Source organism: Vanessa atalanta, chromosome 19 (genome assembly GCF_905147765.1).
Source record: "Vanessa atalanta chromosome 19, ilVanAtal1.2, whole genome shotgun sequence".
NCBI classification, from domain to species: Eukaryota; Metazoa; Arthropoda; class Insecta; order Lepidoptera; family Nymphalidae; genus Vanessa; species Vanessa atalanta.
In genome coordinates this window covers 4,145,862-4,168,859 of record NC_061889.1, presented here as the reverse complement: position 1 = coordinate 4,168,859, position 22,998 = coordinate 4,145,862, and the positions used below count along the sequence as shown (strand labels likewise).

Genomic DNA, 22,998 nt, shown 5'->3' with positions numbered 1-22,998 from the left:
CTACGTAAACGCCAAATAAGGTACATGTTGATAGGTTACTGCTTAAAGCCATTATTACACTGCCGTTCCTTTCTTTCCTTTTCTTCCTTCCTTTACATTGCCAATGCAAACTTATATTTAATCTCCCTTGTGTCTGTACTTACGATGGCACTCACTTTTTAAGCCAGAGCACATCAATACAGATAATAAGTATTGTTATTTGGCGGTAGAACATGTCATGACTACGTAGTAATTGATAATACAGTTTGTCTCCTTGTAGAGACAAGGAAAGTATGACTGCTAATATGATATTGTAGCAATCATGTAACGACCTCCGTGGTCGACGACCTCCGTGGTCGTAGTGTGTACACCGCTTTTCGTGGGTACGCCACTCCGAGATCCCGGGTTCGATGTAGAAAAAGTTCATTACTTTTCCATATTGTCTTGGGTCTGGGTGTATGTGGTACCGTCGTTACTTCTGATTTTCTATAACACAAGTGCTTTAGCTACTTACATTAGGATCAGAGTAATGTATGTGATGTTGTCCAATATTTATTTATTTATTTAATAAAAAAAGAAATAATATTTATAACAGTTTACTAGAATCCAGTATACTTTATAAGTTGATTTCGTTAAAAACGCTTCAACCAATTTTTCTTTTAAAATGATAAATATCCTTGTAGTTATTTAAGCCTTAAAGGCACAGACACACATACAAACATAAATTTAAACGTCGTTATCTCAAAGGTATATAAAAAATCCATTTTTAGTACGACTGAAAATGCTTTTTAAAAATATATCATTAGCAGTATACGAATAGTTTTCATATACAACAGTTCATGGTAAAACGTCATTATTTAGCACAGTTAACGTATTTAATAAAATTACGTACATAACTACCGAATAAAAAAGATGAATTGGTATTTTAGTACCGACTCTAGATACCAACTTAATATAATATTTTGGTTAAAAGGCGTCATAAACTTTTTCTCATAATGTATTGCAACACAAAAACGGTATTATTCATAATAAAATTTATAAATAAATAAATATTGGACAACATCACATACATTACTCTGATCCAAATGTAAGTAGCTAAAGCACTTGTGTTATGGAAAATCAGAAGTAACGACGGTCCCACATACACCCAGACCCAAGACAATATGGAAAAGTAATGAACTTTTTCTACACCGAACCCGGGATCTCGGAGTGGCGTACCCATGAAAACCGGTGTACACACTACTCGACCACAGAGGTCGTCAAAATATCAATTAAGATTAGTCTATATTTGTACGAAAATAAAAAACTACTATTATTATATTCTTAATAGTGACGTATTAAGAAGCTAAAATGAGTACGTGACTGGTTTGGATCAAGTTTAAGTGTATCAAGTAAACGTCGAGACATTTTTAAGTATTATGACACTATTTCGCGTCTAAACGTTTCGTCATAATTAACAAGTGCGTGAGGTGTCAATTCAATTTATTCGGTTCAAATTCTAACGGTCGCTGATACGTCGTTGTACTACGGAAATATCAATTTACGAATGTTATATATAATTTAATTATCATATTTATTGTTAATACGAAATTTACCCGGATTTCTTAGAAATGTAATTTATTTTACGTTAAAAACTACAGCCTAGTGTCTTCATAGTATGACTTAAAATAAGTAGGTGTTATTAAATGTACATTATATATTAGTTACTAAATAACACCGCTAATATATTTAAGAAATATTAAACGTACGTATTTGCGTGTGACGTCATTATAGCACGTATTAATTGTGAGAGTATACATCGAATCAGTGTCTGAGACGAGTACCGTCACTTGTTAACACTTGTGACAATGTCATGTTAGATGTACCTTTAACATTGTGAGAAAATGTAATAACTCACTTTTCAAATTTAGTAACTTACTTTCGATTGCTTTCATTTGTGTGACGATACAGTTAAGTCGGTATGATGATTGAGGTTCCAGCCGGCCAGATAAATTCCTTAATGGATAAGAACAACTCCATCCATTTAGGACTCGTTTTAATTATCTCAGTAAGTTTATTGATAGTATAATATATTGTAAGTTAACAATAATACGATTTTGTATTCTGCTCACTAAATATGACAATAAACATTTAACTTTCATAGCTGTTCTTATATGTTACATTAAAATCTGAGTTTGCTTTGTGACCATTTCGTAACTTTATAAAAAAATTTTTCTTCGAAACAGTAATTGAATTTAAAATGCCGACGTGCGCTTCTTATAATAATGATTTTAATTGGTACCAGGGCTTTATGCAAGCCCGTACCTAGGTACCTAGGTACCACCTACTCATCAGATAGTCTACCGCCGAACAGCAACAGTAAATAACAATTTAATTGTAACCGTTCCTTGATATTAGAAATTGAAACTCTTGATAAAACTCCGTGCAATTATATTCAATATAATTCACAGATTACGGTTTGTCCAAAAACCCGACGCTATTTAAACTTGAAATACCTAGAATCAATGTATACTTTTTCAATTCTGTTCTCAGTGTTGATGAAAATATTTATACCCACAATTATATAAATATGTCTACGTAACTTAAACTTGTCACGATCCGAATAGCATTCCCTACGCCTTCAGAGTAATTACAAGTTCCTTTCAGATTTAAATAAGCCTAGATGTAAAATACATTCAAGTTTATCAGAAGGCATTATTTCATAGGCCTACTGATATCTTGTATTCCAAGCTTTTGTCATAAATTTTAATCATTGTATAAATGAACATTCAAATATTTTTCCTAATATTATTCAATGATGATTTTTTTTTACATACGATTAAGGTTTTATACATTTAAGACAAACCTTGTGAACATGATGACGAGGCAATTGTGACTGTGGCACGCTCTGAGTGGCGTCCCCTCGCGCCTCCACAGTTGTCATCATTAGCGCGCGACCCCCTCCAGTTAGCCACGCTGTAACACCTATAATAAAAATGTACATTAATAACTACTGAAAAGTATAAAAAAGAAAAACTGTATTTCTAAACGTCATAAATACATATATATGAATGACATGAAAACATACATATACTGAGTATATGTATATATGACGTGCTTAGTCATAGTTTAGGCTAATATGATGGCATCGTTTATCTTCTATAACAATTTTCATAAAATATATTTGAAGTTAAATTTATGATTAGTTTTATATTTCTATACTCGTGATACGAATGATGTTCTTCTGGCCGCTTTTAATCTAGATGGCTAGTCTCAGACTAGCGGAGTGATTACACAAATGTGTGGTCCAACACACTATTGTTTCATAGTGCGATGTACCGCTAAAGTAATCAAACACTGGATCAATGGCTGTATGACCTTCCCGACGCACAAGAGTGTGTCACTGCCAACTTCCTAACGACGTGGACCCAAAATGAGCATCATATATCTAATAATATAATCATTCATTAAAATCATAATTAATATCAACAACATTTATAACCATCAACTTTCAACCACCAATAATAAACGCGATGCATTTTATGCCCCTACAAACACAATATAAACATCTCATTGGTCATCCCATATATGGCAGGTGATAAATATTCGAATCGAGTATTACTAAAGATAGTATGCTAAAAATGTATCAAAACACCTCATAATTGCACCAAAGCCAATCCGATGTAAGCGTTCCGTAATTCTCCTGAAAAGGTAATGGGCGGAGCTATTGTTGCTACTTATTTGGTAACACAAATAACTGTTTAAGATTATTTTTTTGTTACGACTTGAAAAACGCTTGACTTTAAAAATTTTATTTTTTGTTCTGGTAACACAGGCATGTATTGCATACGCGTTTATATGAAATGAACTTTGACTATATTATTATGTTATCATTTTAATATAAAATGTATAATTGTGCGCTGTTGGAGTAAATTGAAGTTCTTTTTTTTTAAGTAGAACTAATTTTATTATATTAAATTAAAAAAGAAATTACAAAATAATTTACCTATAGATATTTATATATAAATTAAGTTGTCAATTACAATATTTTATATAATGAAATATATTTTACAAGTTTTAATGTCATATTATTTAATTATACGTTTTCGAGACCAATCACTTGCGAGTCTGCGTAGATTAATGTTATTTAAATGGGCGTTCACCTGACATAGAAACAAATCAGAAATCAGTATTTATCATATTTTATCTCTACAGCGACATTAACGAGTATGTTAAATTGTGACGAAATTATATATTTTAAGGAAATAGAAAACATTAACATATTTCCTGTTAATGTCCAATAAAAAATTGTTATCATATTTTGTACGTCGATATCCAAAGAAAATTTATTGAAAGAATTAATGTTCCGTGACATGTTTAGCTTTTTCTATTGTTTTGATTTGCTTTATTTTTTATGTGCTTGATATTTTTATTTCCAGACAAGATCACACTTTGTCATTTACTCATGAAACGAATGATGTTCTTTCCGCTTTTGATCTAGATGGCCACTCTCAGACTAATTGTTTAATGTATAGTACCTATTATATACAAACAGCTTTTAGCTTTAAATATTCCAAGCTGTGATATCCCACCAGACCAGTTGGCCAGTTGACCAGTTTCAATTCAAACCAACAATCGTGGGTTTATCTCATATCTCAAAACATCACTAAGTTTGCACAATTTGTTCTTACTTATGGATGAAAAATAAAAAACACGTAAGGAAAACTTCATGAGTCTGCCCCAAGTATCCATCAAACCGCACTAGAAACCTTCCAGCACAGCATAGCTATGGTACATACAAATTAAGAATTATTTTAGAGGAGGCCTGCCTTTGCCCAGCCTTCAGAAGTTTTAAAATATATTAATAGATAATTTGAATATACACGATATAAAAATATAAAATAAATTACTCCAATTCATACATGTGTTTTGTGAACTGGAATGAGAGGGTGTGACGTTAAAATGTATTAATTATTACACTATGTTTAAATGCATTTCTCTTTCGTTAGGAATGTTTATCGTATTAAGATAAAAGTACAAATTACTGTTTTCACCGGCTCAATAATTTCGGACCGCAGTGCACTAAGGGCGTGCATTTAAAATGATTACAACCATTTTGGTCCGGTGATTGGACACATTTTAGTATATAATTTTTTATACTATTATTTGTAAAAACGTCTTGTAACGAGTTGGTAATCGTTTCGCTTATAAATTGTTTAACGTTACTTTAAATATAATTATATTTCATTTTAAAGTTTCAAATAAGAATTTTGTCATCAATTTTAAGAATCATAAGCAGAAAAAGTTCGTCATTTAAATTCTGTTCTAATAATAAATCTGAAAGTTAGCTGTTAATTTTGACCCTTTTATTCCATAGTTCGTTAGTTCGTTTTTGTAGCTTTGAATAGTAGACATACATATATATATACATCGGCTCGATATTATAGAGAATTTGAACTACTGCAGATCTATAGAAAAAATAATCATTTATAGCTTGGATTTCGAATATTAACAGTGTTCAGTCCCGGACTACGTAAAGTACGCGCTGGGTTTATGCACTACGGCTGTATAATAAAATAAAATTTACTTTTTATTAAAATAAAAATATTCTTTTTTAGGTAACCTCTTTGAAGCACTTTTCAATCGTTATTTTACAAACCTTTTAAATTGTACCCAAAAGAACCGACAAAATACTTGCACTTATTCTGCTTCGTAAATCATTTACACGTATTAAAAGTGTAGCAACATTATTTATAAAGTCGTATTTTTGACGACTTGAGATTTCTATCAAGAGTTATTGATTACCACCAAGTGTACGTTTGTATATCTGTTTGTCGATTACTTAAAACAAAAGTTAATAACGCATTCGTAAATATTGAAATGTATGCCTTATATAATTCCATGGTTATATATGTTTTCCTATAGCAACGCCCCAGGCTACAACTAGCTATAATTAAAAAAAACTTTACCACGTGATATGCATAATAGAATTTATCGAAGTGTCTGAGTAATTTATTGAGTTTAAGTTGCCAGGCGCACCTTAGTGTAATAGGAATATACAATTTCTCTAACTGTTATTTAAAATTTCGTATCTGATATTAAATATGATAAATTACCTGCACATTATTTAACTCACACAGACGTAATCGTATCAAAATCGGTGTAACGTTTTAACACACTTTCCTTAATCTCAGGTAGGAAGTAAAGACTGTTTAGAAAGATAATATCAATTATAATTTTCTAAAACAGGATGAGGGTAATAAAGGCTAATTGGCAAAGCTATTTAAGCGTGATACTTATTCTTGAGTAAGAAGTCATATCTTGTTATCGGTATGTCCAGGGTAGGTACCACCCACTCATCAGATATTCTACCGCCAAACAACAGTATTGTTGTGTTCCGGTTTGAAGGGTGAGTGAACCACTGTGACAGGCACAAGGGACATAGCATCTTAGTTCACCAGGTTGGTTTTGCATTGGCGATGTAAGGAGTGGTTAATATTTCTTATAGCACCATTGGTTATGGGCAGTGGTGACCACTTACCATCAGGTGGCTTATGCTCGTCCGCAGACCTATACCATAAAAAAAAACAAGCCAACACAAGTACTGAACGAAGAAGCACCGCACTTTTTCATTGTCATATATTTAGTTTGTGAAAACTGAATGTGTTGAATGATACACTTTAAAATAGATTAATTCAATCCATCAACATACATTGGAGCCACAGAGTACCAATTTGAAATTTATATCACGTTATATAAAAGTGTTGTACCCTTGTCATATTTAAACTATACGATAGATATATGTTACATTACAAAAAGAGCAATTACAATATATATAGATATTTTTTTAAATTGCAGCCGTAACCGTGTGTTTCCATTGAGCTAGAAATAGTATTTGCAAACATTCGGCCTAAAAGTACGAAACATAATTCGATTCACAATCGTACAATGTTGAAATAGAATCTATTATTGAAAACTAATTTTATAAGTGACACCAATTCAAAAGGCATGAAGTATCTACAGCGAGCAATAAATCACAACTAAGAGCCGACTTTCAGTAACTCAAATATCAATAATCCATATTAGGTTTCGCTTTGAATCAGAAATCGTTTTGAGAAAAGTAAAGCGCTTTAAAGCTTTGTCGACATTTGCTTACAAAGACCACATGTAATATATGACATGTGCATGTACATACAAATGTATATGTAAATACTAATACAAGCTGCTTGATTCCAAGACCCCTGGCAGGATAGACACGCTTACAGCTCAACAAAAATGCAGCAACGACTAAGCGCTACTAAAGAAACAATATGAGAAACAGTAGATTCTGAATCCTAGCCACTTATAAATCGAATAAAACAAGCCGATATTGTATTATGGAGATCATCTATACGTTTCCCACTCGCAGGTCCCAGCTATGTCAGAGCGGGACAGAGCTACCGGTTGAAATGTCGTAGGTCATTAGGTTCTTACCATGTAGGGTTCGCAATATGCCAATATGGAGGCAACCGTGACTTTTATAGTTTGGTCGGTTCGAACAATAGATTCAAGTTGCGTCGATGACCTGCACTGTACGGTCTTAGATGACATTGATAAGAAAACAGCAAGTGGATAAATTAATTGTGTGATTATTTCAACTTATTGAATCGTTTGTGTATGCAAATTGCTTGAAGGTCCATGTTCGTAGAGCTAGATAACGCTGTGGGTTGATAGCAGCATGAATCGAAATTATGATATACAAGGGTAATAATTAGCTGAATTGCGTTAACTCACCGATAAAACTAAATAGGCTTAGACGTGCTAAGTGCATGCTTTCAACTCGTTTTATTACAAAATCATTATGAATATAATCTTGAATTTTCGATCAAATTTTATACAACGCTTTTAATATGTGTAACTAGCTTTTTCTTAGATATCAGTAACTTATTTTTAGAGTTCCGTACCTTTAAAAAAGTGAACCCTTCTATGAATACTTCATTCTCCCTCAATCAGTCGGAATGCGGTCATCGATAAAAAAATCGAACTTCTAAGACGCAATCAAAAGTTGTCGTCGTTTATGTAATATTTCCCATACATTAGTTGAATTAATCAAAACCTATCTTGTAGATCAAGTATAGAAAAAATCTGAAAACCCCTAAATGTTTCAGTATTGTGCGGTGGTGCGGAACCGACAGTGCACGACACCGACTAGTACTTGCAGGATTTATTTTTATTACTATGCTCATTCTATATTCAAATACTTACGGTCTATTTCATATATACACAGCACTATAATGTAACTATATTAATATAAATGAAAAAAAAATCAAGCACCTTATACATTTTTGATAATTTCTTATGACGTATCATTCGTTCTTAGTCTAACTATTCAAGACCAAAATAAGTGTTAACCGTGAGTGTGCTCCCATGGGCCGTTTTCAAATCTATAAATGACACAAAACTACTTAGCTAGATCTTAAAAAAAAACATCTAAAAGTACAAGGATCAGCAAACATATCATTCAAATTTAATTATTTAATGACATTATATTAAACATTTACATGACATGCATAAATATCAAACTCAAATCTCTGTTGGTACATAAACTACTCGACATTTCTATAGTCTACACGAGACTTAAAAGATCCCAAATCTCGGTCGTAAAGGTCACTGAACTATCACAATGTTACCATTTAAACGAAATTGTAAAGCACCAAAATTAATAACCGTATAAGAAAACACAGGTTTGTCATCTAAAGGTAATCGGAACGTCGATTCAAATTATGATAAGGAGTGCATTAGTTCTGGTAGGGCGTAATGGCTAACAATTAGGGTAGGAGCTACGAAAATTTGGATGCGGTATCTCGAAATATTTTCGTCTATATTATGAATTTTAAACTGAAGAATTGCGATACTTTGCATTAGTTAGTATGAAATAATTAGTAACTTACCTTTGATATAACAATGTAAGATGCTTTAGAGTATAAGTATAACGCTAAGATATATCCAATCCAGTTTATAATATTCTCATAAGATTTTATACAGATATGTAATATATATTTTAATTCAAACGTATAGCGTACTGTTGAATATTTTTAATTAAGACATAGTAAAGACACATCCATTCGTCATACTATTTGTTTCTTAGGTTAGTGGTAAATTCTAAATCGAGCAACATATTAAAGTACAGTACCATAATCTTTTTTTTGTTTAATGTTAGCTTACAAATATGTCTCTGTTTAAAGGAATATTTACTAATTTACATTTCAGGAACTGAATGGCCTTATAACTTAGTGAATAGAAGTCCAGACAAACAATTTTCTATTTTAATAATAAACTTAATGTTTACAAATGATCTGATATTTAATGTCAAGTGAGATATCACAAATCCGGTATAAGGCATTGTCGTTTAGTGTTTACTGTTTAAGGGCTTTCAGAAGATCCGTGGTAGCACCCGTCATCAGGTCAACGGGTATTCTACCGCGAAGCAGCAGTTCTGTGTTACAGTTTGACACACGATTGAGCCAACGTAACTACAGACACAAGGGACATAAAATCTTAGACTCGTGCTCGGCAGTCCATTGATGGTATTATTTTTATATTATTGGTTTAGTAGAAGTTCTAGAATTAAAAAGTTATGATGGAACAAAGAAACTCATACACGCATACATGTACCCTGAAAATAATATAATCTTATTTTGACTTATATAAAAACTGAGTTATATAAAAACCAAGACTGATTAGTAATTTAAACTAAATTAAAACCCTGCAGTTCTGGTAAAAAAATACATATGGAATAATATTTATTTCGACAAAAACGCTTATTATTAAAAAGACTTATAAGTTCAAGTTTTTAATAGTAAGTGACGTAATGGTTTATATAAACATTTTTTTTTATAAAATAATTCGAATGTATGTAATCATATAAAGTATAAAATGAAATATATAAGTTATCTACAATAAGCACCTGTATATTGTATAATTATTAACAAAATGTCGCTAGGCTTGTTGCGATACATTATTTTAAATATCTTAAACTATGAAGTTCGAATCTATAATGCTACTCAATGCATTTCATTCGTAAGTTTTTGAAACTAGGTAGGTTGTATCTTTAGTTAATTCGACAAAATGAATGAATGAACGAAGCCGCGGCTTAGTTAATAGAACACGTCGAAACTAAGCAACGCGATTCAAATCCAGCGAGCACAACACATCTGATTGGCTTAAATATTTATGTATTAATCTTGTACTCAATGTCATAATATATATCATGTCTTATATGTAACACCCTGTAACACCCCTCATAGGTATTGACGAAATCATTAATACTAATCTGAAATTAAATGCAGCGGGATTTTAAAAACAACCACCTGGAATATGCCCTTTTAAAAACACATTAACACAGGCTTTCAACAAAGCACCCAGCCTTGTTAAACAAAGACCACCTGCCAACCCTCCTGGTTGCTAAGTGATTGCTAATGAAACCTCTCGCACCCCGTCCTGTCCTTGCTCTGAGTGCTAATGAGTAAAAATGCGGGGTAAATATTTATGAGTATTGGTACATCACCCGTTAATATTTTCGGAGGATAACGGGAAATTCGTGTATATGCTAGATGCTTACCCGCTTTGTTGGGTGAACAATTATTAATTTAATTTATAAGTAGTTTTTCTAAGCCACATTTACTTACTCTATGCCAAGTTTAATTTGTTTATGTCCAGATTGTCTAGGAGCTGTGATGGTTTAGTGAATAGAAAACGGATTTTAACTAAGGTCGCATGTTCGATCGATACACAAATGCTTTTCAAATATTCATGTATTTAATTTGTTTTTTAATCTTATCCTGGGTGATTCTAAAAAAATCTGATAAATCCTGCATATATGGGATGAAATTCTGTCATAGTCAAAGTCATAGTTTTTAAATATACAAATATTCAATCAAGAAGGGTTACACTTGATTCTTGATTGGCAAAAACATATCTTTGTACAGAAGTGGATAATGTTGTTTCTAAAAATTAGCTAATACAATAATAAATAATTAGCTGATACAAAAAAAATTGCCGTTAACAATGTTTGTCAAATATATGACTATTTTATATCAATAACTGTTATTCATTATAATTAAACCAATTTTACACCGCTTTTAAAACGTCTGAAGCAAATGTCCACAGGTAACGCGGCTCACTTGATTTTAAAAATTATTTAAAAGGCTCAGTTTTCTCCTGCGATGTTGCAATAACGTATTAAAAGTTAGGTAAATTTATTAAATTAATAGCACCAAAAAACAATATACGCAATTAGGTTAAGAAACAATATGTATAATAAACTATACGTAAGGGCTAGAAGGTCAAAGAACTTTAACATTTATGAATCATAATGCGGAACAAGATTTAATAAATGCTAATAACGCAGATACATCCAAAATCATTAGTCAGTATTCTATTTAAAGTTGCATACAAGATGATGGCATTCAATGAAATGACATAAATCCAAGTCCGAACTGAATCCAGGACCTGGTAATATTTTTCCCATGCATCGATAAACATACACGATGATCTAATCGTTCAGAGATCGCGATTACAATAATTTATGGGTCAACGTAATGGAGCTTAGGTTTTCTCATTACTGATACCCATTTACTAAGATTTTATCTAAATATACTGTTAAAAGATTTTAAATATAAATTTTATAATAAATAACTACTTATATAAGAAGTCGCATAAATTTATTAACTCCGTAATTAATAATACGACATAACAGGACGTCAACTATTCGCATAAACTAAGATCCATTTCCTTTTTAAAAATAACTTATTTATATTTTGTTTAAAGCATTAATCATTGATTATATGATATCTTACAAATAATCTATGTATTTACTATTTATTATGGTTATATTGATCAATCTTTATTTATATTTGAAAGTGGTTAAGTTTGAAACTAATGATTCAATTCATAAATCTTTTTCACTGGTAGAAAGCTTCATAATCCCTGAATGCTATAGGGTATAAGCTATATGTATATCGTATATATTTTTATTAATAAATTCTACCCGTGCTAAGTTGGAATGGGCCGCTAGTTATTTCGTAAGTTTAAATATATGAAGCTACGTGGGTTTTTGTTTAGAACCTGAGACTATAAAAGAAAAATACTCCGAGTTTCCGTGCCGGGCTAGTCCCTCAAAAGTATAGCGTACGTAATTATTTCAAAAATAGTAACTGACGTCGATAGACAGTCTTATTGTGATGCATCAGGAAAAGAAATCACATGGATGCAAAGTTAAAAAACAAGAGGAAAAAACGTAAACGAGATGCGCCCGCGTACGCAAAGATCTCGGTCAGGCGGGAGCCAACTTCTTTTGTTTCCAGCCTCGAATCAGCCAGTGTTTCGAATCTAGATTCTGTTTATTTCTTTTTTTCTTTTTCCTGTGCCTTTTTCTTTATTGTCTCTGTGCGGCCAGTACGGCTTTTTGAAAAAAAAGAACAAAACCCGGTGGCTTATGGCTCCCCATTGATATGCGACGTTCGAATTGAAATTTAAATATTTGCTTGCGGATACTCGACGGGCTTCATCGGCTATTCTCTTTTTGAAATCACTGTGTTGCCATCTTAATATTTAATATGTTACTCAGTGAACAGCGTTGCAGATTTTAATCAGAGAATAGAAGCAATTCTGTATTTCTTTTACAGCTCTTAATATTTTTGTTGAACTTCTGTTTGTGCAATGTTTTACCCTTGAAAGGTTATAATGAAAAAGTTCGAAAGTCTACCAAATACCGCCAATTTATCATCATATACTACCAACAAGGAAATATTTTCTTTTCCTGAATATGTAGCTATATGTATTTCTTTATTTATAGATATGTTTAACCTAACATACCTAAAGCCGTACCCTCAACGCTAACACAGTATTCAGTGCAAGGATAATAATAAAACAGAATATAGCATAAATGAAATTAATTGGGTCAAAAGGTAAGAAAGAGTTAAACAGTGGCGTAGCTAGGTGGGTAAAGGCTCCGGTGCATAGAAAAAGAATCGGGCCCTCACCCCCTCTTTAACGTATATTGGCATTCAAAATTATAGATAGTAATAAGAATAGCATACAGGATGCATTGAGTTGAACATTCGTTAGTGAATTAAATCCATACTTCATCTCTATTCAAAGCTCTTTTCATAGCTTAGGTTGGAGGGCCCCCAGAGCTCAAGGGCCCTGGTGCACTGCACCACCTGACCCTACGATAGCTACGCCACTGGAGTTAAGCAGAAAAAGCCCAGTAGTCAGAACAAAGAAAGCAGAGGAATCTTAATGGAAGATTGCGGGTTCAAATCTGGACATGCACCACTGTGTTTAATTATCAACTCGTATTCATTGTTGAAGGGAATCTTCGCCAGGACAATTTTATATATCAAATGAAATGTTGCCTTCCAATATTCTTCTTCTATTCTTCCAAACGCAGGAGAGTATTGTGGTCTTCCAGTACCAAATGTCCTCTTTTAGGGGAGAGAAGATATTTTGCCCAGCAATGGGAACTACAGTAGAAATCATGACCGCGTGATCAAATGAGCAGCATTTCCTCATTGAATCGCAATTTCGTTTCTCTGGGCAAAAAAATAACCAGTCCTCATATCACCAGAAATGTTATTGCTGTTTGCAGTTAAAGCACTTTGATATAGAAGTAATGATGCAAAATGTTACTAATGCCATAATTACGAAATTTTATATAGATGGATATTTGTAGCTCAAACACGTTAAAGCCGCTGAACAAATTTGAATGCAATTTGGCACAATGATAGATTATAGTCTGGTATAAACCATAGGTTTTTTATCCAGGAAAATGTCTCTAGCAAATGGGACTTTATAAACTAACAAGTGCTTTATAAAATACATAACAACCTATCTTATTGTACCCACTGTTGTCACGTTCCACATTTATTAAGAAATTGAATTATTGAAGAAAACGCTTATTTAAGGGCAACTTTATTTTTCTAATTTGTAAATATTATGAAATGGTAGTAATCTCAGTCTATTGGGTTTATTGGCTGTGTACCTCAGTACATGTCAAACACTAACATTTTATAAATGTAAAAGCAATGCTATTAGCGTTATAAATTACGACTAATTAAGTTCATTGACCCTGTTTTATTGTCTATTCGGGAATATATTTTATACCCATTCTTTCATTGTTTCGATCATGCAATAAGTAAAAAAATCGAGCTCCGAAAACGATCCGTTTATTTTGAATCGCTTGTTTAACTTTTTATGTTGGAACTTTAGCAAAGTTCAGGTCCAAATATTTTTATATACATTTTGATTAATGGCAAAATATTTGTCACTGTCTCGTTTTCGCTTTGTTTAAAATTCAAAGATAAGATAGTCGAACAATTTTAAATGCTACAGTAGAAAATACTATTTTACAAATTGCTTTTTAATTTTTATATTTTTAAATGTTTGTAAAATCGCTTTAAAAGTCGATATTATATTTAAAAACTAACTATTAAAATCTAATTCGTTCGTTAATTTTTCATTAGGCTCTACATCCACTACTTGCCTTATATAGCTTTTAATTCCATAACATTTAATTTTTTTGATAAGCCTCTAGTTTAACTTCAAGATAAAAAATATATACGACTTCAAAAGAGACTAGATTACTTCTAAAATAAAATATCAGAATCCATCAATACATTAACCTCAAAATTTATAATTATTTTAAACGATAGCACTGAAAATTAATTGTCTATCTTATACTATATCAAAAGTTAACTTGACAACTTCTAATGATACAAAAAATAAATAATACATTGGTTACAATCAAAAATTAAACTGTCTTTTAAATAACGAATATGTATTTATTTTTTAAAATACACTCTCATTTATGTTTAAAAGGAATTCAATATACATCATTGCTGATAAAATTGACGGCGGATTATCTGAACCTCTAACGTGACAAAAAATACCAGATCAATTGAATGCGTCATGATTTGACCTATTAAATACGAGGTATTAAAAAAAAAACAAAGTTCTTATACGATGATAGTCATACATGACTAAATTTTTTATCTCAGTATTACGGATTTGTATTGATAATAATTGTATGGACATGTATAAAAAAGGGGTATTTTTATTATGCGTGTAAGCGGTCAGGTAAATGGGCCATCAGTTGTTAAGTGGTTACCACCGCCCATAGCAATAAGAGGCGCTGTAAGAAATATTAACCATTTCTTACATCTCCAATGCGCCACCAACCTTGGAACTAAGATGTTGTCTTTGGAATACAACAGTACAAAGTATTACTGTTTGGAGGAACCCAGATATTAGTTTATTTAATAATTTACAGTTTTCCTCACCTTGAACCTCTATCCAATCTATAACGTTGCTTTTTAATAAATTGATCACATTATCCATATCTATAGCGAAAAGGCAGCGTTCGTATCATCAACGTTAATTCCGCGAATTCATTTTCCTTTTGATAGCTAATATTGATTTCAGCCATTATAATATGTTATCACTTTATTTGATTTGATTTTATGGACAAATATAATTAACTATCGTATTTTATTAATTGATTAACTTAGACTATTAGGTGCATGGCGATCGCTGTATTTCAAACACTCTTTACTAGGTATACACAAAAAAGATTTACGTTTGAGTAAATGAGATGACCAAGAGAAGTAGTATTCCTCATAGGATATGCAAGTCTTGAAAAACTTTTAAATCATTAGAATAAGTCTTTTAGTTTATATGGCCGAATATCGATGGTACAATTACCAAAAAGGTGTTTTGACGTCATATAATTATATAAGTAAGACCGACGGCTGCAAATCCAAACGACAAACAATTTTAATTCCTAAATTAAATTTATTTACTTATAACTCTAACCATATAGTTACTAATGCAGATATTATTATATACGATTTATTCTAAACATAGACTAGAATTGGTATAGTAAATCTTTTTTTTTTTTAAGCGATGTCAAACTTACTTTACTGTATAAGTAATAATTATTAAAACTATTTAATATAATATTTAATTTCAATATAATCAGCAGCAGTTTTTTATAATAATTGATTATTTCTTACCGATTATAAATAATTAACGGCAGTGTAATCCTTTCAGCGTATAATGATAATTACCGTACAAATATTTTAACAAATTTTCAATAGTTTACACGTTTTCAGTTCACACTTCTAACGAGTCAAAATTCACGCCCTTGTAACCACATAACTGACTAAACAAAATTAAGCAGACCTTACAAAGTATTTAGCACCGAATTCGGAACACTCTAACACATGTTTATTTATCATTGTTAAAAAATGACACTTCAATCCGTTCCATGTCTACTCACATTCGCACTAATATATACAAAAATAGTTCAAAATATTTCTAAAAAGGTCCGATAAAAATATGAAAAATACTGGCAATTAGCATCAAGTCAGATCAACGCAGAAACGATTACTAGTCATCCGTTCCATTTTTAAACGCAACCGATTTTGACAATTACGTTTCGTTCGATTCGGCGCTGTCAGATTTTGACAGGTCTATGCGCGCGCGTGTGAGCGTGTAGTGCGCACGGGCATCGGCGCTGCACTGCGTTCGCGCGCTTTTCGACCCACGAAACCTTCTCAGCCTCTCTAGAATGGGATGTATTATATTTTCTCACGGAAAGGACTAACATAGGATGATCTCCGCTCAATAGCATCTTTGCTGACTGATGCTGTCCGAGTTTTGTTTCCATTTTGACGTTTGAAACAACCTTTTTTATTTTAAACGGGATTAACCGTTTATAAACGTCAGAGGTTTATGGAGCGTAGTGAATCGCGGTTATGGTCTTTTTTATGTTATAAGTACAGTGATGTTCAACGGCTATTTTACTATTGTAATCCTAATATTATAATAAATTACCATCTCAGCAACAGGATATACATAGTTCTATATCTTTGTTGACTTATTTGATCGAAGTATATTTTCTTAGTATAAAACAAAGTAGATACAACCTTTACGAAATAAAACATGAGCGCAGTTCATTTATATTTCATAAATAAATAAATGCTACTAAAATTGTTTTGTAATTTACATACTTTTTGTATAACACTATCTATCCACGTAGGAACTGATGTACAAATTTGTCCCTTAACTAAGTACAATACGTCGAGTGCTTTAATACAAAAGACATCAACGAATTTTTCGGTTTGCCCAATATTAATAAAATTTTTGTATTTTTCTAAACCAAAATATTACCATTTTAGTACATAGTTATGTAATATAATATAGGTACATATATTAACGTATAACCTCATTACTATCTAGGATTGATCAAAATATATTTTACACATATAAAGAATTGTAATTGTATCTTGTATTTTTTTTTAATTGAATTTCAAGCCAAGCAAAATTTATAACCAGATTACAGTGATATGAGATTTTAAAATTTGTAAAAAAAATTTTCGTCCTTTTTCAAAATTAAGCCTTTATTATAAAATACTCAAAATAAAATACAATTTTAGTAGTGTCAAAGTCAAAATGCACGTATATGCATCAATACTATTTTTTTATGAATATTATTATTGTTTGTTATATAAATATTTGATTTTTATTAAATTATAATAAGGTTAAATAGAGTAAAAAGGTAACACAATATACACGGTCAAACTCAGATAACATCACATAAAAATATTACGTTATTGTCAACACGATGTAAAAAAAAAATGAGTAAACGAGACAACATTATTCTCGTTGTTAAGACTGCGACAATCGTTTCCTCTTCAAAGTGAACAGTCGTCACGCGTCACCGCTAAAGACTGCCCACTCGGGAGACGAGCGACAAACTATATCCGTCTCTGTTACTCCTAGCCGTAGCTAGAATTGTGCGTAGAGAGAGAAAATTTGTTCAGTTTTTACATTGTTGCACAGTTTTTTGCTACATATAGATCAACTTTATAATAATATGTCATTGACCTCACTTAATGATGTTTTAGTATGTATAATGTCAAATAAAAAGTTTCAGAAGCCTTACCAGTACTATTTTGTATAGATTCTAAGCGGATCTATATTCCAGGAATCTAGACTCAAAACATTTCTGTCATGTTATTGACCGATAACCATTTAATACTTATTTTATATTTAACGAGTTATCAGAAGTAAAAACCTATTTCAACGTCCAACTTCCCAAAAAATAACAGCCATTAGAATAAATATTTTAAATTGATATTAAGCTACAAAATTATATTTATAATACTTATAATATGATTAAGACTTAATAATTAACAAAATTTAATTAAAACAACTTAGTCATTATTATTTATTAAAATACTAATTGAATTTACCTATGCCATAAAACATATATTTTTAAATCGAGTTAAGTAAAAAACAATTTAGTAAAAATATATTATGTTTATATATTATTTCTCATTAATACTTTTCACAAGATAATTGATCTGTGACGTAGGAGGCTTTTGCTTCTATTATGATTTTCAAATCCTTCCACACAGACTTTAAATATATATATTTGTTATTTAAAATAATTAAAAGCTGTTTCAATTTGATTAATATTTCTCATAATATAACAAAATATATAAAATCAGTTCGTTTGAGATGACGTTTATTGCCTCAAATACGTTGCCTAAAATATAGTTTAAAGTAATTGAAAATTGAAAATATTAATATATTTTAATGTTTATTTTTTGTTTTATTCTATAAGTTATTATCACACTTTTCCTAAATAGATTTAACTCCTCTATCTATTCTCAATAAGAACTGCTATGGCAATTGTCAAGGTAATCGAATCCATCAAAGTCAAGTCGAAATAAATTTAAACAAAACGAATATAAATAGTCCCTATTTAGAAAACAAAATAATTTAATTATGTTTATGATATGACAATTAGTGGAGTAATTACGAATGATTTGTGATTGTTTAAAAATGTTTAATTAAGACTCTATAAGAAGTACACGACCTTTATACATGGCTAACCCGTTTCCCACAGCGATGCTCGTTGGTTTGCGCCATATCAGACGATATTGAGCGTAATTTGTAGCTTCGTGGTGCCACGAGATTTACTGCGAGAGAGATATAGCCGCTAATGCGGAACCGAAGCGCTTTTTCTTTAATCTATATATACAAGAGGAAAATTACGATTACCGGTAAAAATTTAATAGTAAGCTCAATAAATAAAATCTGCCATTTTTAATTTACTAATATGTTTTTTACTTATAAGAGCCAAGATGGCTCAGTGGCTAGTACGTGTGAATCCGCAGCAATGTTTCAAGCACTTATGTTTTGGTCACAATTGTTCATCTTTCTCGACGGTATAGGCAATCATCATGAATATGTCTGCTTAAATCAGATTAAAATCATCCTCATGTATAATAAGAGCCAAACCTTATTTTTAAAAGACAGCCGAGAGTCATTTACAGGTTGTTATCAAAACTTAAGCATTCTTTTATAAATAATATTAGCGTTACCGAAACTTCATATAGTAATAATACTATATATATATATATTGAGATTAACAGACATACCAATAAGCCCCAATGTCAATGACTTATTCCAAAAAACCTATTTTGTTAAATGCTTCTGATATAGTTTAAATATGCTGTATTTAATTTGAATTAAGATTCAATACTTAAAAAAAAAACCAAAAGCGTTTTCTTATGAACACTTTAACTTTATAGGCGTAACTACGCTGAAAATTCACTATTAATACACATACAATATAAATATATTTAAAAAAAGTTTTAAATGTTGTAAAAGTATTAGGTACAAGCTTTAAAATATATATTTCGTATATTAAGAAATTAGAACGAAAAAAAATATGTAAAAAAACAATGAAGGTTGATATATATTTATTGCTCGAATTCCATAGCCAATAATCGATTAAGCTTAACTTTAGTAACATTAACTAAACTTAAAAAAATGCGTCGATGAACTGCCATTAGAATGCCATTAGTAAGTATATATCGTACTCTTAAGTAGTTAATTATGTTACAAATATTAGTAAATCTATACTAATATTATAAATTTAAAATTTACTCTATCTGTCTGTTGCTTTTTCTCACGGCCAAACCACTGAATCGTATTTAATGAAAATTGGCATGAAGCTGCGCGCGACAACTAGTTTACTTATATTTAAGTCGACTTATTTCGTTGTTTCAATTCAATTGTATCAATTATAGTTTTACTTGTTTAAAGTTCCTACATTAAAGGTCCGCGTAAAGGTATCCAAATATACTGTGAGGAAAGTTTGACTACGCGTTGAAATAGGAGAGTATGGCTGTATTCGAATTTAACGAAATCAAATGGTCACAATTTTATACTTTAAGCACGTGAAAATTTAATGTATGTACTTTGTCCGGATTTTAATTGATGATTTTCGTTTAGGTTCTTTCTATTGGGCCCTCTCCACTTGACATACCTAGAATTCTATTTATAGGGCGAATTTATTTAATAAAACGTTATAGCTCGTTTCACTATGAAATCTTAACGTTATTAATTATTACAAATTACATGACAATACGAGCGCCTTAAAAAGGCTATGAGCACTGTGTACTCAATTAGCTGGTGTAAAAAACTCAATCCAATGATTGTAGCGTGAAATTCATTAAATATAAGAGGGTATTAAAGATGCTTTTTTTTTCATTTTCGGCCGTCACTGAACTGTGACAGGACAGATACCAACAACGCGTCTGGCGTTCATTGGATGCCGAATTTGACACGTTGATCGTAAAAAAGAAAAACTAATTATAACCGTTACTCGCAGTACTGCCCTGTTCGGTACGTAATTAGCTTTATATGAATAAGAAACGTATGGCCAGTACTCTGAGAGCCGATATAGCCACTGGGTTAGAATACGTGAAGCCTATCTATCGTGGACTGAGACTCAGGACATATAAATTTAATTGAATTTTCAGGTGCTTATTTTTTTTAAATATTGCTAGGTAACCTGTATGTGTAGAATGAAAAATCTGCCACAGACTCGTATCGGAATAACGTTGTGCAAAAAGCTATTAAAACATTATCATCTGAAAATATTTGTCATCCCAGCAATGTAAAATTAAAAATTATTAATTTACCTTTTTTTACTATTACGGCGTCATCATAAAATGATGAGTACTTCGATTTTCTTTTATCTAAATCGTACAAACATATCAATTCATATAAATGGCATTTAAAAAAAAAGATGTTTAGATATAACAGCAACACTCAGTATTATTGTGTTCGGGTTTGAAGGATGAGTGTGCCAGCAGGCACAAGAGACATAACAACTTAGCCCCCAAGTTTTGTGGCGATGTAAGGAATGGTTAATATTTCTAAAAGCTCCAATTTCTATGGGTGGTGATGGCCACGTACCATATTATAGAAAACACAAATAAACATTAATTAAAAATAATAATAAGTAACGGCTTATTTAATAGAACAATTTTAAACTTGATTAGCAACAGTGAATAAAATGTCAGTGTGAATCGAACGCCATTTCACGCGTCTAGCATGAGTTAAATGTCAAATTAAATAAAGCAATAAGAATATAATACTTACAAGTTACAGTCTCGTGTACATGAACACGCATTGCCACGTGACTTTACACGAACGTTTCACATTATACCGCATTTGAAATTTCTCTGATAGTTTTTCACTCAGCGCTTTTTAATTTATCTTATTTTTACATATTTTTGAATACACACTTGAGTTTCTAATTTATATGCGCCTTTTACTGCTTACTAAATATGTATTAAAAAAAAACACAATTATTATATTTGTAATCACAAGCTTTATAAAGACAAAGTTTGTAAATGGCCATTCTGGGATGTTTCACATGAAATTTGTTCAAATAACCTTTTCAAAAATAGTGATCTATTTAATAAATAGAGTCGAAAGTTTCATCTGAGTTCTTCCACAAAACTGGTGATGTTTCTTCAATACAACTTCCGTAAATTCTTCGAATAGCGAAGTGTAACAAAATCGATGCGATCCAACCAAACCATCTAGATAAAAAATGTCCACTAATTATGAGCTCTGAACGTTTTGTAACATAACCAAATCAGAGGTCTATTTAGTTTAGTCCATTTCTATAAGAAAACGACGGTCAATTGTGATTGGGTAAATGCCTTAATCAAACTTTCAAACAAAAAGTTCGATAAGAAAAAATGCATTCTTTAAATACCGAATCTTAGTAGGGTCCAGATACACAAAAACGTCTTAATACGGTACCCTAAGTAATAAATATTTTACGAGCGATTTTCCTAAATTTAACTTTTATTGTAAATTTACAAAATAAATATTCTGATATTTTCATTCTATTGAAACATATTTTTTCATTATATTTCATTAATAATAATAATTGTTTAAGATGTTCGCAGCATCGGCAGGTTTAGTTTTAATCTATTTTATGTCTATCTGTATGTAATGTGTATTTTAAAAGTTATCTTAAGAAGGCGTGTAGGACGTGTAGGACCTATATGGAACCACCTAATTGTAAGTGGTTAGCATAGTTTTAATACCACTACCACGTGATCTAAGTTCTTACGCTTTAAACCAAAAGACAGTAATGCAAGATATTACTATAAAGTAGCTCTATCAGAATTATAATCTCCCTAATTATTATACATTAATATAAGTCTATTTATAAGGATACTTGGTGGTTGCGTTCGTAAGCCTGCCTGGGTAGGTACCACACACGAAACACTTATTCTACCATTAACCTTCGCAACTTAATATTATTGTATTTCAGTTAGAAAGGTGAGTGAGTTAATAAATTGGTGGTATAAGGACTCGTCATGAGGTAGCTCGTTACCCGTACTGGCAGCACGCGGTCTTATACTAAATTTAAAAAAGTTTATAAAAAACAAAACAATATCAAATGCTATTTAAGCCCATATAAATCCTAACCACATCTTCATATGAAACCTCCTTAGATTTTCTCACAGAAATAAGTAATGAGCTCAAGGTAATAATGTAAAGATATTATTCAATCTAATCTCAGTTAAAGTAATCGGTGAATCATAAGAATGGTTGCAGAGGCACGTGCATACTGAATTGTTTTATACCACGCAGAAGTATTCAACGCACATTGAA

General features: G+C 31.3%; 1 protein-coding gene across 1 annotated transcript in view; it reads right to left on the bottom strand.

Moving 5' to 3' along the window:
* The window catches only part of LOC125071289 (nuclear receptor coactivator 2-like), a 121,513-nt gene extending 105,008 nt beyond the window's left edge, over positions 1–16,505 (bottom strand). Inside the window, exons 1-2 of the mRNA XM_047681467.1 lie at positions 16,011–16,505; positions 2,825–2,943 (exon numbers count right to left, since the gene is read on the bottom strand). Coding sequence (XP_047537423.1) covers positions 2,825–2,835 — 11 coding nt within the window. The 5' untranslated portion in view covers positions 2,836–2,943; positions 16,011–16,505. The remainder of the gene's footprint in view (positions 1–2,824; positions 2,944–16,010) is intronic.
* Positions 16,506–22,998: the final 6,493 nt, after the last annotated feature.